The 14,616-nt window shown below is 45.9% G+C and overlaps 2 protein-coding genes across 2 annotated transcripts in view; one reads left to right on the forward strand and one right to left on the reverse strand.

The window, feature by feature from the left end:
- Fan1 (FANCD2 and FANCI associated nuclease 1) overlaps positions 1-7,154 on the forward strand; it is a 29,327-nt gene extending 22,173 nt beyond the window's left edge. The window contains exons 11-14 of the mRNA XM_041660480.1: positions 2,230-2,333; positions 2,844-3,038; positions 3,547-3,675; positions 6,296-7,154. Coding sequence (XP_041516414.1) covers positions 2,230-2,333; positions 2,844-3,038; positions 3,547-3,675; positions 6,296-6,433 — 566 coding nt within the window. The 3' untranslated portion in view covers positions 6,434-7,154. The remainder of the gene's footprint in view (positions 1-2,229; positions 2,334-2,843; positions 3,039-3,546; positions 3,676-6,295) is intronic.
- Positions 7,155-11,518: 4,364 nt separating this feature from the next.
- Positions 11,519-14,616, reverse strand: part of Mtmr10 (myotubularin related protein 10) — a 57,132-nt gene continuing 54,034 nt past the window's right edge. The window contains exon 16 of the mRNA XM_041655338.1: positions 11,519-14,464. Within this exon, the coding sequence (XP_041511272.1) occupies positions 13,868-14,464 (597 nt within the window). The 3' untranslated portion in view covers positions 11,519-13,867. The remainder of the gene's footprint in view (positions 14,465-14,616) is intronic.

The following is a 14,616-nucleotide window of genomic DNA, read 5'->3' on the forward strand; positions in this document are numbered from 1 at the left end:
GTGTGTGGGTCTTGGTGAGCTGGGCTGTGCAGACAGGGTCTATGGCATGGGGTTTCTTCCTGTTGAGAGTTGGCATGACCCTCCTCATCTCTCCTGCTTACGGGGAGGGGTCGACATGACCCTCCTCATCTCTCCTGCTCACGGGGAGGGGTCGACATGACCCTCCTCATCTCTCCTGCTCACGGGGAGGGGTCGACATGAGCCTCCTCATCTTTCCTGCTCCCGGGGAGGGGTCATGCTCTAGGGGAGAAGTGCTGAAGACTTGGACAATGCAGCGAGCCCAAAAGGCTTAGAAATCAAAGAACAGGATAGAAATTCCAGGCCCTAGATGATGTCACAGGAGACATGTAAACTGTCCCATTTAGTGGCTAGAGGAAGGTCAGTTATGAATGAAACACAGAAAAATGCTTCCAATTAAGCCAGGAGCCCGAGAAGCAGTCAACAACTCTTTTTCCAGATGTTTTAAATTATAAAGATATTTTTATCTTCATAAGATGTTTTATCTGTATCAGACGTTTTAAATTTACATTACATTCTAATATGTTAGAAGATTGATGTGGCCACAGTGAGCCAATTTACTACCAGGCTTCATTCTAGAGGGGGTTTGTGTAGAGGCCATTTCAAACCCTCCAGGGTAAGCTATTTCTGAATAACGCAGGAAGATTATACCAGAAATGACCGCAGTGGTGAATTGAGAGCGTAGCCAAGGTCGGGAATGATTCTGACCTCCGCGTCAGTGACCGAGTAATAGTCACTCGGGAACAGAAACCTGGAAGTTAGGCCCAGCATTCTCCCAGCAGGTCAGAGTCTGGATCCCGGTAGCTGGAGGACTTGCTGCAGCCAGGTGGAGCAAGCTGTGTTCACTCTGTCCTTATGTATCACAGAAACAGGCCAGTGGGCCAGGAGCCAGAACTGAGAGGGAGCAGGAACAGCCTAGCACAGCTCTGGAGCTCAGGGTGGAGGAGCATGGCCACTGGATGCAGCCACCGCCTTCCTTTCCCTCCCCCTCCCCCGTGCAGCCAGTGAGCAGGAGGCCAGCTTGTAGGCTCCTGAACACCTCACCCATGGTGCTGCCCCCCCCCCCCCCCCCGCCCCCGTGCACCCGGTGAGCAGCTTGTAGGCTCCTGAACACCTCACCCACGCCGCCCGCTGTCTTCCCCAAGCTCTCTGGCTTTATTGCCAGTGTGAACATGACAGGAAGGCAGAGAGATGGCCACCTAGCTGCCCTCCTTGGTTGGGGTGTGTAGTTGTGCAGACACCCGACTTGGAGAGAGGAGCTGGTTGCATCAGGACTCAAGAGAGACACAGGTCTGGAGTCTATGCCAAGGCATTCATCGCTCTCCAGACCCTGCTGCTGACTTGCAGTGACACTAGGACCTAACCATTCCCTGAGGTTGTCTCCCAGTGATTGTGTGTTCAGCACGAGGACGGCATTGGAACCAGGTGGTCTTTCCAGCTGGCAGTTTCTGAGAAGCCTTGCATATCAGGAACACCGAGTTAACCTCATCAGGCCAAAGCGGCTTAAAGAATGAGTGGCTCAAGGGAATGGAAAAGTACGGGGGTGGGGGTGGGGGTGGGGGAGTCTGAGGCTGCCAGCTGCCCCAAATGCCTGGCCTCCTCTATTGTCAGTCCTGCTGGGAAAACGGTTCTTGTAGATCGCCAAGGGCCTGAGCCAGAGCCAGCTTGTGAATTTTGCACCCAGCCTGGTTTGCCCACCACTTTAGAACTTCAGCAGAGGGAGGGAACCTGCTTTGTTAAAGAAAGCCTGACCCTCTGGCTGTCCAGCAATATTGAGAGCCACTGCTTTGTGACTTTCCAGTCTTGTGAAGTTTTCTCCTTCAATGAAGCTTCTGTATGCAAGGAGTATAGTGTGAAGAATGAATTAGAAATAGCATGAAAATAGCATGTTCTTCAGAATCAACCATAGCATGAAATGGCATGTTCTTCAGAATCAATGTTTCAATTATTTTCCTAAAAAAGAATTCACATTAGGTCATCATGATAGCCCTCTTTTGTTTTTGTTTTGGTTTGAGACTGGTTTCTTTGTGTAGTCCTGGCTGTCCTGGAACTCACCATGTAGACCTAGCTGACCTCAAACTCAAAGATCCACCTGCCTCTGCCTCCTGAGTGCTGGGATTAAAGGTGTGCGCCACCATGCCCAGCCATCGTGATATTCTTGAACAAGCAGATAAAATGAGTCTTCTTCCTCCTTGTGTGACTTCGTTGTAGGGATCCATGGGGAAGGATCCACCTTCAGCACCCTGTGTGGCCTCCTGCTATGGGATATCATCTTCATGGACGGGATACCAGATGTCTTCAGAAATGCCTATCAGGTGACCCGCTAACACCACCCATGCCCCCCATGCCATACGTGCCCGTGCTTCATGCCCACCCTGGCACCAGGGTCTGAAGCCAGCAGCAACCTGGCCTCGTGGTGACTTTGGGATCTATCCACAGGGGCGCTAATTGCATGGGAAAGGACCTTTTATTTTGAAAGAGGAACTAGTAGCTTTTAACCCCAACCCGAGTGTCCCTTCAACATTACATTTTGAACTTTGAGTACCCAGCGCCCTCAGCCGAGCGCCTGTTCTGGCAGCACCCAGCCAGTGGCTCACACAATCCACTCGCACTAGCTGCAGCTCTACCAGTTCAATTTAAATGATCACTAAAATCCCAGGACGAGAGCTTACAAGCTTACGTGTATCTGATATTTTCACTCATTTCCTCTGAAGAAAACACTGTGCCAGCCAGCTGGCTAACTTCCAGATCCGTGGGACTTGAGCGTTCCTGCCTGAGTGTCCTTCCCAGGCACGTTAGGGAGGTTTCTTTCCTCTTCCACACAGGCATCCCCACTGGATTTGTGCACAGACAGCTTCTTCTCGCGCAGGAAGCAGGCCCTGGAAGCCAGGCTGCAGCTGATCCACAGCGCCCCTGCTGCGAGCCTGCGGGCCTTGGTGACAGAGGCGTGGCAGGCCCAGCAAGGCAGGGTGGCTGCCCTGGTCAGCTGGGACCGCTTCTCTTCCCTTCAGCAAGCTCAGGTAATGCTTGCAGTCTGGTCAGTCATCTCTCCGCAGTACTGGCTGCATTTGGGCAATTATATCAAAATGCACAGAGATGTGTGTGTGCGGTGATACTCAGTCCCCCAAGCCCAGAGGCCACTGTCAGTGATAGACACGTGGGGACATTCAGAAACCTCCAGTTTGATGCCTTTCCCACGTCCTTTGTGACTTGTGGCCTAAACAGGGAAAGGGCAACCTCTGCCCTGTAGCTGCTGACCTCTGTAAGGAGCGAGGACTTCTCCCTCTTCATCAGATGTGCACAGGATGTCCACACCAGGCCGAGATCGGTAATTGACCACGGAGAGCTCTTTGCCAGAGCTTATCTGGGGTTTCGCCAGTCACTCTGGAGCCTGGTCCGAGCGGCAGAGCCACCTCTGATGTTCCTGGAGCCCGTGTTTGTTGAATTGTACTGGTGTACTCTGATGGCCACTCAGACCCATTTTGGGGTCTCGGTCTCGAAGGTGGGTAACTCTCCTTTTGTGTTTAGGATCTCGTCTCCTGCCTTGGGGGTCCTGTTCTCAGTGGTGTGTGCAGGCGTCTGGCTGCTGACTTCCGACACTGCCGAGGAGGCCTCCCTGACTTGGTGGTGTGGAATTCTCAGAGCCATCACTACAAGGTCAGTAGAGAAGACCGTGTGTGATTTTATCAGTGACTGTGTCAGAGTGCATGTGCTAGGCATTTTCTTCATGGCTGTTGGAAGGATTGAATTCCATTCCTGGATAGTCACTAGGCTGGAGGTGGGGCTTCTCAGAGACTCCTAAGGACCTGGGGTGCAACAAGACAGGCAGTCCCATGCTGCCCCACCGTGGGGTAATAGTCCACTAGTACCTACATCCTGTTTCTAGAACAAGTCACCAGCTGCAGGGCGCTGAGAGGCAGGGCTTCGCACAGTGTGTGGACCCAGGACCTCAGGAGTCCATAACGAGCCACATTCCCTGGGCCTGTTCCTGCCTATTGTCATCGCTGGTTGGTTTTGTCTTGTCCACGCCACACACTGCACTGTCTCTCCTGTACTTGCCCCTTCTTCCCCTTCTTCTCTTCCTCTTTCTCTCCCCCTTTTCCTGACTCATATTTCATTCTAGTATGTGATTTGTCTTTTTACTTCCTTAGTATCTTTTGATGATCAGAAATTTTAAATTCGGATCAAATTGAGGTGTTCTTTAATGGACTCTATTGGTATCAGCTATCAGAATTACTTCCATGACCTGAAGCCATAGAGAGGTTCTCTCGTGTTCTGCTCTGGAGGCTCTGTTTACATTTTATTTTTATTGTGTGATTCCTGTAGATACTTTTCCATCTGCTGTGGGGTTGAAATAAATTCTACTGGGGCGTAGCTGACTGTTGAGCTCCATCTGTGCTGTCTCTGATGTTTATTATGTATAGAACTCCAAGCCTATCGAGTAAAGAACTGAATTTAATTCTTCAGTCTGGGCTTCTGTTTCTCCCTTAGTTTGTGTCTTTGAAAGGTTACCTGACCTCCTGGCTTCTTTCGAACAGAAATGTTTGCCCATTCCCACTTCTGCCAACTGTATAGGTTTGGGCACACCATCTCCATGAGCACCAACAAATTACCCACGCTGGCTTTTTTTCTGGTATCAGCAGAATCTAGCACCATTATCTTGAAAGAATGGCCTTCGCCTTGCCCAAGTCCACTTCTTACTCTCATTTATATGAGCTTCTGGGTCAGAGGTGAGCTGCCTCTGGCTGGCCAGCCTGACTTAGGAGAAGAGGCTTGCTTCCAGGAGTCCTCTGGGAGCAGGCAGCCAGTTCCCTGTGGTACCTAGAATAAGATGGTTGTTCTATATCCTGAATCTTCCTGGAGCACTCAGTGCCCATCAGTTGCACTGCTGCCTCCCACCCCTACCCCACTCCAGGCACTAGGATAGTGATTGCGTACCACCGTGCTATACTTTCTTAGCAAGCTCTGGGGATCAAAATCATATTGTCATGTTTGGACCTCAGCACTCAGGAGGAAGCAGACTGCTCTCTGTGAATTTAAGGCTAGCCTTAAATTTTGAGTTCTAGAGCAGCTAAGCCTATATAGAGAAACCCTGTTTAACTCCCCCCCCCCCCGAAACAGACGCGTGATGCTCATGCACGCACACACATTTCCTGCACGCCACTGGATTGTTTTGATTGCTGTCTCCTAACTTAGCAGTGAACAATAGTGACCCAGCTCCTGCCTTCCTGCACCTGATACATAATAAACACTTTAGGGACCAGCGAGATGGCTAAAGGCGCATGCCGCCCAGCCTGACAACGTGAGTTATTTCCCCAGACCAACTCCTGCAAGTTGTCCTCCGACAACACCTCCTCCCCCAATATTTTAAAAACATGGAAAAAAGGAACAGTTCGGTCTTACAATAAACACTTGAAGAAGTGCCTGGGAAGATCCTCTTGAGAGGTAGAGCTCCATGGAATGAGCTTACGCAGACCTGTGAGACCTAGGAAACCGCACATGTGATGAACAGATAGGTGTGTCCTAAGCAAATGCAGTGTGAGGTCCTGGGTTGGGGTGAGATTGGTGTGTGTTGTAGTACGGAGCGGCGGGCTGTGTCCCGCCACCCGGCTAGCTTTACCCGAAATAATTACACGGAAACTGTATTCTTTTAAACACTGCCTGACCCATTAGTTTCAGTTTCTTATTGGCTAGCTTTTACATATTGATCTAACCCATTTCTATTAATCTGTGTAGCCCACGAGCTGGCTTACCAGGAATGATCTTAACCTGCGTCTGTCTGGAGTGGGAGAACCATGGTGACTCCCTGACTCAGCTTCTTTCTCCCATTCTGTTTACTCCACCCACCTAAGGGTTGGCCTATCAAATGGGTCTAGGCAGTTTCTTTATTAATAAGAAATCACTCCCACATCAGGTGTGAATGGAGCCTTTGGGATGATTGGCAGAGACTAGATCCTACTTTTCTACATCACAATATGAAGCTTTGGTTCAAGTGCAAACCTAACAGATTGAGGGGTTAAAATAGGGACCAGCAACCCAGTGCACTCTTTAAACTGTTTCTGTTGCTACTGCCTAAGTTAACCGATTCTCCAGAACTGTGTAGTTCCTATAGAACAATTTCTCCCGAGCTGTTCCAGCTGCGTATCTTTTTGTTGTAAGTACGGACAGTGGTGTAGACTGACCCATCCACATAGGTGGCAGTTTAAGTGACTGTAGCTCTTTTAGGTCCCTCTCCATTTCAGTAAGATGTTGATAAGTTTGGAAACTTTTCTTCCAGCTGGTGGAGGTTAAAGGCCCCAGTGATCGGCTTTCATGTAAGCAGATGATCTGGCTGGATGAACTACAGAAGCTGGGGGCAGAAGTAGAAGTCTGCCACGTGGTTGCAGTCGGTGCTAAGAGCAAAGGTCTTGGCTGAAGAATGTCGCATTGGGGATATCTGGCCATCCACTGGGACAAGATCTTCAAGAGGATAAAGCTGTTGGCGCTGTTTCCACTTTGATTTTTCTGACACCTGAGATCAGAATGTACAATGAGATCCTTGTATAATATCTGTATGTCACAAAGCTTGCTGTCCGCTGGGAAATACTGGATCCACAGTGGGTGGACTGTAGGAGCTGCAAGCTTCCATATTATTAGGCTAAAAAAGTCAAGAGAAAAAATGAACATGATGAATCTTTGAGGTTTTTTTTTTTTTTTAAAAGTATTATTTCTCCATTAAATACACTGGAAATGGAGATTCCTGAATGTGGGTTTGTCTCATGATTACCCAAGAAGCGCAGAAACCATAGAAATTCTGATTTCTTTAGGGCAGGAAAAACAACCAGAAATAAATTCTTTATTTCGAAGAGGAGGAATCCAGAGAATTCCAGTTGTGGTGTCATGATGCGTGTCAAGCTTCAAGCTTTTGGATTATATGTGAGAAAAAACGTGTGCCAAGATGTTAGGGAAGACAGTGCTCTCCTCGATTGCTCCCACTTTGTCAAAAGTTGGTCTAGAACCTCATTCCGCTCCCACAGTTCACTACAAGGTGGATCACATCATCAAGGCAACAGACATACCCGATGTGGGTGTCCTTCTGTATGTTGAGAATATGTGTTGCTTTTTTTGGTTGATGAATAAAGCTCTTTTGGCCTATGGCAGGGCAGAACATAGCTAGGCGGGAAAGCCAAACTGAATACAGGGAGAAAGAAGGGGGACGCCAGCAGCCACTAGAGGAATAAGATGCCAGGTCATTACCAGTAACCCGCGGGGCACGTGGCGATACACAGATTATTAGAAATGGGTTGGTTTATATGTAAGAGCTAGCCAGTATGTCCTTATGAATATTTTAGTCATGGTTTCTCTTGCTGTGAAGAGACACCGTGAGCATGACAACTCAAAGGAAAACCCTTTCAGAGGTTTAGTTCACTATCATCACTGTGGGACTTGGTGGCATGCAAGCAGACATGGTGCTGGAGGAGATGACAGTGCTCCATCTTGGTCCACTGGGAGCGAAAGGACTCTGAGTTCACACTGGGCATAGCTAGAACAGAGAAGATCTCAACAGCCACTTCCATAGTGACACATTTCCTCCAACAAGGCCACCCTCCTAATAGTGCCACTCCTTATGGGCCAAGCACATAAGTCTATGGGGCCATACTTATTTGAACCATCACAATGAGTCTCTGAATTTCCTGAGTATCTACTGTTAAGTCCCTCTTTTCGTTTCTGATTTTGTTAATTTGGATATGCTTTCTCGGCCTTCTAGTTTGAGCAAATGTTTGCCTATCTTGTTTCATTTTTGCAAAGAACCCAGTTACACTGATTATTTGTGTTGTCCTGTTTCTATTTTGTCGTTTGCAGCCCTCAGTTTGATGAGTTCATGCCATCTACTCCTCGTGGCTGTCTGCTTCTAATTTTGCTCTAGAGCTTTCAGGTGTGCTGATAAATTACTTGTATGAGATCTCTCCGGTTTTTTTTGTGTAGGCACTTAGTGCTCTGAACTTGCCTCTTAGAACTGACTTCATTTTGTCCCCTAAGTTTGGGTATTTTGTGTATTCATTTTCATTTCATTCTAGAAAGCCTTTCTTAATTTCTGTCTTGACCCATTTTTCATTCAGTAGTGAGGTGTTTACTTTCCATCAGTTTGTAAGCTTTTTTTTTTTTTAAAAAAAAAAAGGTTCATTATGTATTTAGGGTTCTGTCTGCATGAATGCCTGCAGGCCAGAAGAGGGCACCAGATCTCATGATAAATGGTTGTGAGCCACCATGTGGTTGCTGGGAATTGAACACAGGCCCTCTCCAGCCCGAGTTTGTAAACTTTTTGTTATTGATAACCAGCTTAAATGTGTGGTGGTCAGATAGAATGCAGGGTGTTATTTCTATTTTATTGGTCAAGTATATGGTCAATTTTGGGGAAAGTTCTATGAGTGCTGAGAAGGTATATCCTGTTTTGGGTGAAATGTTTTGTAAATATGTCAGGTCCATTTGGTTTATAACATCTCCTACCTCCACCATTTCTCCGTTCAGTTTTTGTCTGGATGACCTGTTTACTGGCAAGAATGAATTCTTCTGCTATCAATGTGTGAGGATCAGTATGTGATTTAAGCTATACTATTGTTTCTTTTATGAACTTGGGTGCTGTTGTGTTTGGCACACAGATGTTAAGGATTGCAGTGTCCTCTCGGTAGGTATTTCCTCTGATGACTATGAAGTGTCTTTCCCTATTTCTTCTGATTAGTTTTAAACTCTATTTTGTCAGATAGTAAAATGGCTATGCTAGTTTGCTTCTTAGGTCTATGTGCTTGGAATATCTTTTTCCATCTTTTTACCCGGGGATGATATCTGTCCTTGATAGTAAGATGTTTCTTTTTTATTTATTTATTTATTAAAGATTTCTGCCTCCTCCCCACCACCGCCTCCCATTTCCCTCCCCCTCCCCCAATCAAGTCCCAGTAAGATGTTTCTTGAATGCAACAGAAGGATGGATCCTGTTTCCACCACCATCATCAGTCTTTTTATTGATGTTGAGAGATATCAATGAGCAATGTTTGCTGATTCCTGTTATTTTGTTGGTGTTGTGTGATGTGTGTGTGTGTTTCACCTCTTTTGATTTTATGGCATGGGATTATTTATTCCTTGTATTTTCCTGTGTGTAGTTAAACTCTTTACATGGGATTTTTTCCTTCTAGGACTTTGTAGGACTGAATTTGTAGATAAATTATTTCTTAAATTTGGTTTTATCATGGAATGTCTTATTTTCTCCATCTATTGTGATTGAAAGTTTTGCTGGGTATAATAGTCTGGGTTGTCATCTGTGGTCTATTAAGAGTTTGTAGAATATCTGTGATCTCCTGGCTTCTAGAATCAGGTGTTATTCTAATAGGTGTGACCTTACATTTTACTTGATCTTTTTCCCTTTTGTCTTTTAATATTCTTTTTTTGTTCTCTACATTTAGTGTTTTGATTACTATGTGCCAAGGAGAATTTTCTAGTCCAGTCCATTTGGTGTTCTGTATTCTTCTTGTACCGATAGTCATCTCCTTTGTTACGCTGGGAAAACTTTATGATTTGTCAAAAATATTTTCTGTGTCTTTGACCTCTATTCCTAGATTTGAAATCTATTCATAGTTTTGATCTTTTCAGTGTCCCAGATTTCCTGGGTGTTTTGTACCAGGATGTTTTTCAGACTTAACACTTTCTTTGACCAAGGTATCCATTTCTTTTATGATGGTTTCAATGCTTTAGACTCTCTCTTCCATCCCTTGTCTTCTGTTGGTGAGGTTTCTCTGAGGTTCCTGTTTGAGTTCTTGAATTTTTCATTTCCAGATTTCCCTCAGTTTGGGTTTTCTTTATTAATTCTATTTCCATGTTTATGTATTGAATGGTTTTTGTTTATTTCCTTACATTGTTTGTGTTTTCATAGATTTCTTTAAGGGACTTATTCCTCTTTAAGAACGTCTATCATATTCATAAAGCCTGTTTTAAGGCCTTTATCTTGTTTTTCAGCTATGTTAAAATTCTCAGGTAGGGTTTCTGGGCTCTAGAGAAGACATACATACTGTCCTGGTTGTTGTGTTTTTACGCTGGTGTCTAGGCAGCTGAGTTTGCAATGACTGTAAATCTAGGTGTCGATATCTGGTCTTGTCTTTGTTGAGGGGTGTTTTGTCCCTTGGTTTCTGTTACCCTCTGTGGTTCTCAGGATAGTGTGGTGACTAAGTGCTTCCTGGTAGGGACTTCTGTGATTCTGTTAGAGGTGGTCACTGGGAGTTCCAGTTAAAATGTTTCTAGGTATCGGGAGCTGAAATTTAGGAATGGGGATGGGCTGGTGGTGGTGGTGGGGGCTAGTTAAGGGGTCCACAGGAGGGAAGAAAGGGAAGAAAGTTCAGTTTAGTCCCCTGGGAATAGGGACAGAGAGTGAGGAAAAACCATAACAGGTAGTTTCCTACAGAGCTGGGGATGAGACTGGGGGATTGGATTTGGAGGAGAGGATGGAGAGTGAAGATCTGAAGCTCGCTTACCTGCTTCACTGGCCTACTTGCTTCTCCAGCAGGCTTGGCAGGTTAGGTTCCCAGGGGATGCCTGCTGAATTTGGTGGCTGGGATAACAGGATGATTAGGAAGGTTGGAGATCTGTGTGGTTCGCTGGAGATGGGGACAGAGGAGGGAGATCCACAGTAGGCCGTTAGCTACAGACTTAAGGCCGACACAAGGGGTGCTGGATTTAGAGGACAGGCAGAGAGGTGAAAATGTGCAGTTAGGCCACCTGGTTCCCTGACCAGAGTAGCCTCTGGGTTCCCAGGGAGTGCCTGCTCTTGTTTGGGGCTGAGACAATGGGATGAAGGTTAGAAGAGAAGGTCTAGGTGATCCACTGGAGATGGGGCAGAAAGGAAGAGGAGTCTACAGTGGGTGGTCTATTACAGAGCTGGAGGTGAGACTGAGGGATTAGATCTGCAGTCAGGCTACCTGCTTCCCTGGCTGGAATGGCCTTTGGAAAAGTCCTTGTTAATAAAACATGATTATAAAATAAAGCCCTGCCACTAACTTCTTATATCTCTGAAGCACCTGAGGCTAGATTAGCAAAAGCAAGACCAATGCCATCACATTTGTACACCCTTTTAAGGAACACCCCTATTGGCTAGATCAGGCTGATTTTATACACTGTCACTATAACAGGGATGCTCACTAGCCACTGCTTGAAAGAGTCTCAGGTTGGAGAAGGGGCCTAGAAGGAGGTGACTTGACAGTATAGCAGGGTCAGGTGTGGGGTCCCAGTCTCCAGGGACTCAGGGAAACACAATTCCCCAGTATTAAAACTGATAGGGAAGTTCATTGCTACTCAGGTGGCCTAACTCCAGCCAGTTCTGAACTGATGTGAAAGTTGTTTCTCCGTTCCATCTTAGAGGGTATTCAAACCAGACGAAGAAAGGATACACAGTACGGGCGGGAGTCGAGCCTCCTGTCATCAGTGGCTATGGTCTTATGGACTGTTTCATACTGGTCGCTACTACAAACAGTTTCAGTGGAAATTTTATTTAGCAGTCAGAATTCCCTTTACATCCTTTCTGTTGAGCAGGATCCAGCCAACCTGCTCGTCCCTCTTCAGCTCACCAGTTGTATTTAGGCACAAAGGTTTTAGTTTTGTCGCAATACCAAGTTTTGTACTTGAGGTTACTGCTACAGCAAGAAGATCTTGTTGAAAAATGTGTTGAGCAGTTTTCATCTTTGTCTGTCAGTACAAATTAATGTCCTGTCCTTAAATAGAGTTAGGCATTTTTGGTTTTAGAATTGCTTCCCATCGTAAAACAGTAAGACACCCCACCTTTAGGATTCACACTAGAACGTCCAGTGTCAGCTTTGCGTGGACGCCACCAGCACAGGCTCTGCCCACAGGGCCTGGGAGACAGTGGCCTCGAGCTCTTTGGTATGCTGCATGCAGCCATGTTTACCTCTTCTGCCACCACAGGGTCACTTCTGCTAACAGAGGTGCCGAGCAGCTGTACCATGGGCCACACTAGGGCTTTGGAGCTGTTTTACAAATAGTATGCACAATAATCATGATATAACAACCACCTAGTGGGAATATTAAAACATTTACAATTGATTACCATACAAAAATAGGCAATTTCCATCATAAAAGTAGTGTTACTAGTACCTGACCTTTTTGTAAGTTAACAAACACAAAGTTCTTAAAAGAGTTGAAGTAAATGTAAGGGATGTAAATTACAAAGATATAAGTTCCCATTCCCAAAATAAATTTAGAACAATTTTTTAGAAGTAGCTTAATGAAAATTTGGGAATTACTATCAGGCTTCAGTGGTCTCAGGGCCTGGGGCTGCTAAGCAGCCAGAGACGGGAGCATCCTCACTGCTGATAATGCTATTTGTATAAGTTCACAAGAGCCCTTATTCTATAGGCAGCATTAGGTTAGCCATGAGATTGGAACTTCTTAAGATTCTTTCAAGGACAACTGCTCTGTTATATGCAGAGCCATCATTAAACAGTTTGCAAAGGTAAAAGCAGAAATGGCTATGCAGCACCACATACAGATCCAACTACTTGAGAAATTCTGTTATAGAAAAAGAAACCAACTAAATCAGCACTTTACTATAAAGTATTTTGAAACCCAAGGTGGTGATTTAAGACACTGCCATTGTCCATTAGGAAATATCCACCTTGAAACGGGGAGGAGGCTCTCCACACATCAACAATTGGGAGCTTCTGAATTTGGCCTCATAAAGCCGGCCAGGTTCTTAGCACAGCTTGGAACGCGAGTTTCAGATGAGCTTCTCAGCCTCTTGGCACTGACCCCCAAAGTCAGAAGGGGAGCCACAAAGTGGATTAAAATGGCAATAATTGGGGAAGCCCTCTGCTCTAGTCTGTGCACCTGTTCATCTCATGACCTCCACTAGCTACTTCTAAGGAGGAGTGCGGACCTATGTCACCATGCCAGCTGACGTGATCATGGGGGCCAGAGCACTCCCAGTAGCCCGTGGTCAGAGTGCGGCATGCTCCTGCCCACAGCTGGAGTTGTGCCTCTGCTGCCTGAAGAGTCTCTAAGGGTTCCACCCCATAGATTGCAGGGTCACTTCCTGAGGGACAAAATGTCACTCTGGAGACTACTGGCTATTAGTGAGGCCTGTTGGCAAGAAGCTATTCCCAGTATGTAGTATGTAGTGGGGTCTAAATGCCCTAAGTTTAAAAGTGGAGTTATAGTTCCCCCTGTTATTCTGGCATTTTAGTTACTCTCACCTTAAGGTCCAAGGCACTTCTAGGTTTAATTAGCTACAGTGAATGCTTGAAAGTTACAGTGCATTTTCAAAAGTTAGTTGTACAGAATTAAAGCAAACTCAGGGTTCTGGAACACAGTGATCTAAGGTCCTAAATGAGGTCAACTAAAATAATAAAGTCTAACCCCAGAACACAAACCCTCATTAGTTAAGTTCAACCAGAGAAAAACATATGGATGCCAACTGAGGCCTGCAGGGAATTTTATCAGATGATCTGAAATGCATTAAGTGCTAATTTATGAACTTCCTACCCACCGTCTTTGGGTCATGATCTGACTATCAGATAACCTTTAATAGGTAGGAAAATAGATGCTGATGAAATTCACATACCAGAGAAACCTCACTACTGTGATCACAGGTCACAATGGGGAATGTGTGCTGCAAATGACCCAAAGGACAGAGGACAAAACCAAAGTCACACTGCCCTTAGAATAACTGAAGGCAGCATGATTAAACAAGTTTTAAATATTAGTGCAAATTTCTTACATATAAAATGACCAGTTTTAAACACCTAGATTAGCAATCTCAGTTCGGAGGGGGAAATATATAGCTTCTCGCAATGTGTTCAGAAAATACATTAGTTCAATCTTCATTTGCTAGCGTCTCAGTTGATAGCCATATTTTGGCCCCACTTAAAAATTTGCTTAAGGGTGTTCCTAAAATGCTCCGTCTGCAAAGATTTCCTACAGGAGAAAATGGAAAGGAAGAGGAGAGAAACTCTGGTGTCTCCAGGGTGTCGTGTGGACCTGTGGCTCTGAAGTACATCCTGCTCTGCTCCAACTCTGCATAGCAAGCTTCCAGAGGGCCACTCCGCTGCTGCCTCAGCATCCTGCCTAGCATGTCCACCTCATCAGCCAGGAGAGAGAGCTTGTGGAAGGCCATGATGGAGCCCCCGAGGTTGATCTGTGCCTCAGGGACCCAGCGGAAGTAGCACAATTTCCACAGTTTAATGTGTGTTCCAGAGAGACGTGGCAAGATAATGCCATGAAGGTTAGCTGGTCTAGAAAACCACTCTTTAAAGTACTGTTCCACTCCACCGTTCTGACTGTCGGTGTGCTGAAGTGGGTCTGGCTTCAGTTTCAGTATTAGTGAGTTTCTCCTCGGAAGCAGCTCCTGGTCACTGATGATTCCATTCTTTAAGCATGACGGCATCCCTCTCAGTGTAGAGCTGTAGCTTTTCTGCACAGGAGACAGATCTTGGCATTACTCTACCGGAGCACCCACTTTTCAAAAGGACCAGTGGTGCAGTTTTTAACCAGCTAGGATTAATAGCTGTCAGGAGGGGTTCAGCCTTGAAGGACATGGTCCTTCTTTCCCTTATAGAGCTTATG

Source organism: Microtus oregoni, unplaced genomic scaffold (assembly GCF_018167655.1).
Source record: "Microtus oregoni isolate MIOR12 unplaced genomic scaffold, Mior012 000000F_ref0000247, whole genome shotgun sequence".
Taxonomy (NCBI): domain Eukaryota; kingdom Metazoa; phylum Chordata; class Mammalia; order Rodentia; family Cricetidae; genus Microtus; species Microtus oregoni.